The 3137-nt window shown below is 50.6% G+C and overlaps 1 protein-coding gene across 6 annotated transcripts in view; it reads right to left on the bottom strand.

Moving 5' to 3' along the window:
- Positions 1 to 3137, bottom strand: part of raraa (retinoic acid receptor, alpha a) — a 156909-nt gene that overhangs the window by 4630 nt on the left and 149142 nt on the right. For 4 of the 6 annotated variants that reach the window (XM_088622887.1, XM_088622888.1, XM_088622891.1 and 1 more), the window contains one exon: positions 890 to 982. The exons of the other annotated variants lie outside the window; for them this stretch is intronic. In XM_088622887.1, coding sequence (XP_088479013.1) covers positions 890 to 982 — 93 coding nt within the window. The remainder of the gene's footprint in view (positions 1 to 889; positions 983 to 3137) is intronic. 6 annotated transcript variants of the gene reach the window in all.

The raw sequence follows: 3137 nt of genomic DNA, 5'->3' as shown, positions 1-3137 counted from the left end.
AACCAGAAAGACTCGTAGAAAGATGTAAAACTGTGGAACAGCGTGACGCCTTGCCTGACTTTGAACATCGGCACCATCAAACACAGCCAAACGTACGCAAGCTGGGGGGGGTCTCAACGTCTGCCGGTGTAGAAAACTCAGCTCAGCCCCCTGGCATTTCTGAATATATTTACTAATGACTAAATGAGACAATGGGGGAAAAAAAATCTCCAAGACATTTGTTCAGACTGCAGAAATGATTGGAATAAGGCAACTTTCCAAGACACACCCCCCCCACCCAGGTTCATTACAGTCCTCTGGAGAGCTAAAATTAATTAATAAATAAAAGCAGGTCCTCGCATCCTTAAAGCACAGACATTACCCAAGTTGACAAATTGACAGCACAGTCATAAGCTGCACAACACAATTTAATGAAGTCATTAAAGAACTATTAGCTGGGACCGATAATCAGTCATGGCGGATTGCGAAGTTTAATAACTCTGGGTGTGTGTGCGTGCGTCTCCGGGTGAGTGAGTGAGTGAGCCAGCACACACCGGCGGCTGGAAGGGAGCGCAAATCACTCGTCCTCTTGGCAAATTCAATAATAAGAACAGGGGGTGGGAGATGGCGGGGGTAGGAGGGGGGTGGTGGCTGGTGTTGGAGAGGGAGATGGGGATAATTTGGGAGAAGAAAATTAAAGCACTGACAGGTCGTCCATCATAGAGATTAAATTCAATGGAAGGATAAAAATGTCAATGTTTCCAGTGTCTCTTGTGCTGCTGTTTTTTTTTCATCACCCCTCCCCTCTCTCTCCCCCCACTCCTTTGCAAAGACATTGATGAAATTTTCTTTTTTTTTTGCACACAAACCAAATGACCGTTTTTTTTTTTAAAAAGGGTTTTTCGCTTACCGAGGGGAGCCCCATCAGAGAGTCCCTGCTTGTTCTCCGGTGCGGGGAGGAGGAGGGAGGCGTCTGGACTCCCGGCTTTAGTGCTGGAGCGAGCTGAGACACAAGGAGGGGGCAGTTATACCCCCCGGGAGTCACACACAAACAGGGGCTCCCAACACTGGGCTCCCCACACGGCTGCTCCAGCCCCCGGTTGCAGCGGAAATCCCACACCCGGCTGTTTGGGCACACCTCCTCCCCCTCCCAGCTCGTGACATGGAAGAGAAGCGCCGTGCATCCTGGTGGACTCTCCCAGCGGGAATTGCATAGAATGGCAACTTCCGGATCTTCCGGATCCTACTTCTTTGCATGTGAGCTTAAGGGGGTGAACGCCAGCAGATACTCTCGGGGGTTCCAGCCCTGAAGGGGCGCCTCAAACCGGCCTTGCAAGGTCAAGATCCAGTGGTCTACTTACTGCCCATTTCCCTACGAGCTTGAGACTAGAGGAAACCCTCCTCACACACGTCCAGGTCTTCACAGACACTGCCACCCTCTCATCACTCTTATTGGGCTTCTCTAGGAGCCCAGCCCAAGCCTGCTCCTCTGTCTCAATATCGCTCTTGACACTGGAGCCACGGGTGCCTTCTCACTCAGAGGCTTCGGAGAGCCAACCCCACAAAAACAACACCCCACCCCCAGGCTGGATAAAACAGGGCAATCTGCATCTGCATCAAGATAATGTGATCCTGCCACAGTGCCATCTGCACTCCAGTCTCCTGCCAAGGGCAGCTCGTTTCAGAGTGATGACGGTCGGGGGACAAACACGCCTGCCAGGGCTCTTGCACAGACATGCAGCTAACCAAAGCTACCTCTGCTGGAGATAATGAACAAAGCAATGCTTAAAGATCTCAGAAGTCGCATGCATTACACACCGGCTGACACGTCAGAGGAAGCATTTCCAACAGTTTTTACACTGTATTCGCCCCCTATTCATTTTATTGCTCATCACACCCCTGACTAAAATCAGCACTATGAAATCCAGCCATTCATAATCTTCTCGGCCACTTCAGGTACGTTCAATACCATCTGAGTTATTTCAAAAACTTGCCAATGCCATTGTGTGCTTTCGTTAACACTGTGCTGCTAAGTAAATATAGTATGATAAAGTGGGTAGCACAACACTCATGCACTTCAATTAGAAATTCCCCCTGCTGCACACAATACTGCGATCTCATCTTGTTCCACAGTGGAAATATGCCTTTCCGACCACAAGAGGGTGCAAAAGATCTGGACTGCTGCAACATTGCAATCAAAGACGCTGTTATATCAACCACTGTGTCTAACAAGTCCCCATTCTGTCTTTACTGCCTTTGGGTGAGGGCACAGGGACACACAGCTTGCAAACAGGCTTTCTGATTCTTACACGAATCTCCTCACCTTTCGCTGACAAGTCACTCGCCTGTCCTGACAGTGTGGACCAGCTAACAGTGTTCATCATTTTAATGCACTGCTTGGAAAAAACCCCAGGAGGGATGATGATAACAGCTGACAGTGGATCCTCAATTAGACCCATGTGCTGACAGGATTTCAATGACAACGTCAGGCAGCCAGGCAGCATGGCGGCACAGGGGTTAGCACTGCTGTCTCTCAGTGGTGGAGCTCTGGGATCAGTTCCAGACATGGGGTACTGTCTGTGTGGAGTTTGTTTGCTCTTCTCAGGTTTGTGTGGGTTTTAGGGTGCTGTGGTTTCCTCCTACAGCCCAAATAGATACAGGCAAGGTTAATTGGCTGCCGGGAAATTTGGCCTTGGTGTGAATGTGTGGCTGTGTGCACGCAATGAACTGGTGGTGTCCCATCCCTGGCTTCCCTGTGCCCTTGAACTGGATGGAGCAAATAATGGCTGAATGGACAGACACAGTAGAGCAGCCAAACACTCAGACAGCCCCTCCCATCCGGCCTGCTGCTCATTGTTCCCAGAGAGCAGATAGGAGAGCAGGAGAGCAGGTGGGAATCGAACATGCTGCCCCCGCCAGGCTGCCAGGATGATCTGGGATGCCATCAACAAGCTCAGCCCTGCAGCAAAATGATCAAGACAGGAGGCATGGGGTCCATCTCCCATTTGTAACCTGTGATCTCCGACTGGGAGGCACAATCCCAGCACAGAGCAGTGGATAGGTTTTTAGGGGTTCAGCCCCCCCCCGTGCCTTAAGGAAGGTGCCTTACCCCCTATTATTCCAGCCCCCACAATATCCCTGGGTGGGATACTGACCCC

Source organism: Lepisosteus platostomus, chromosome 28 (assembly GCF_059453375.1).
Source record: "Lepisosteus platostomus isolate fLepPlt1 chromosome 28, fLepPlt1.hap1, whole genome shotgun sequence".
Lineage (NCBI taxonomy): Eukaryota > Metazoa > Chordata > Actinopteri > Semionotiformes > Lepisosteidae > Lepisosteus > Lepisosteus platostomus.
Note: the sequence above shows the minus strand (reverse complement) of the source record. Positions and strands in the feature narration are given on the sequence as shown.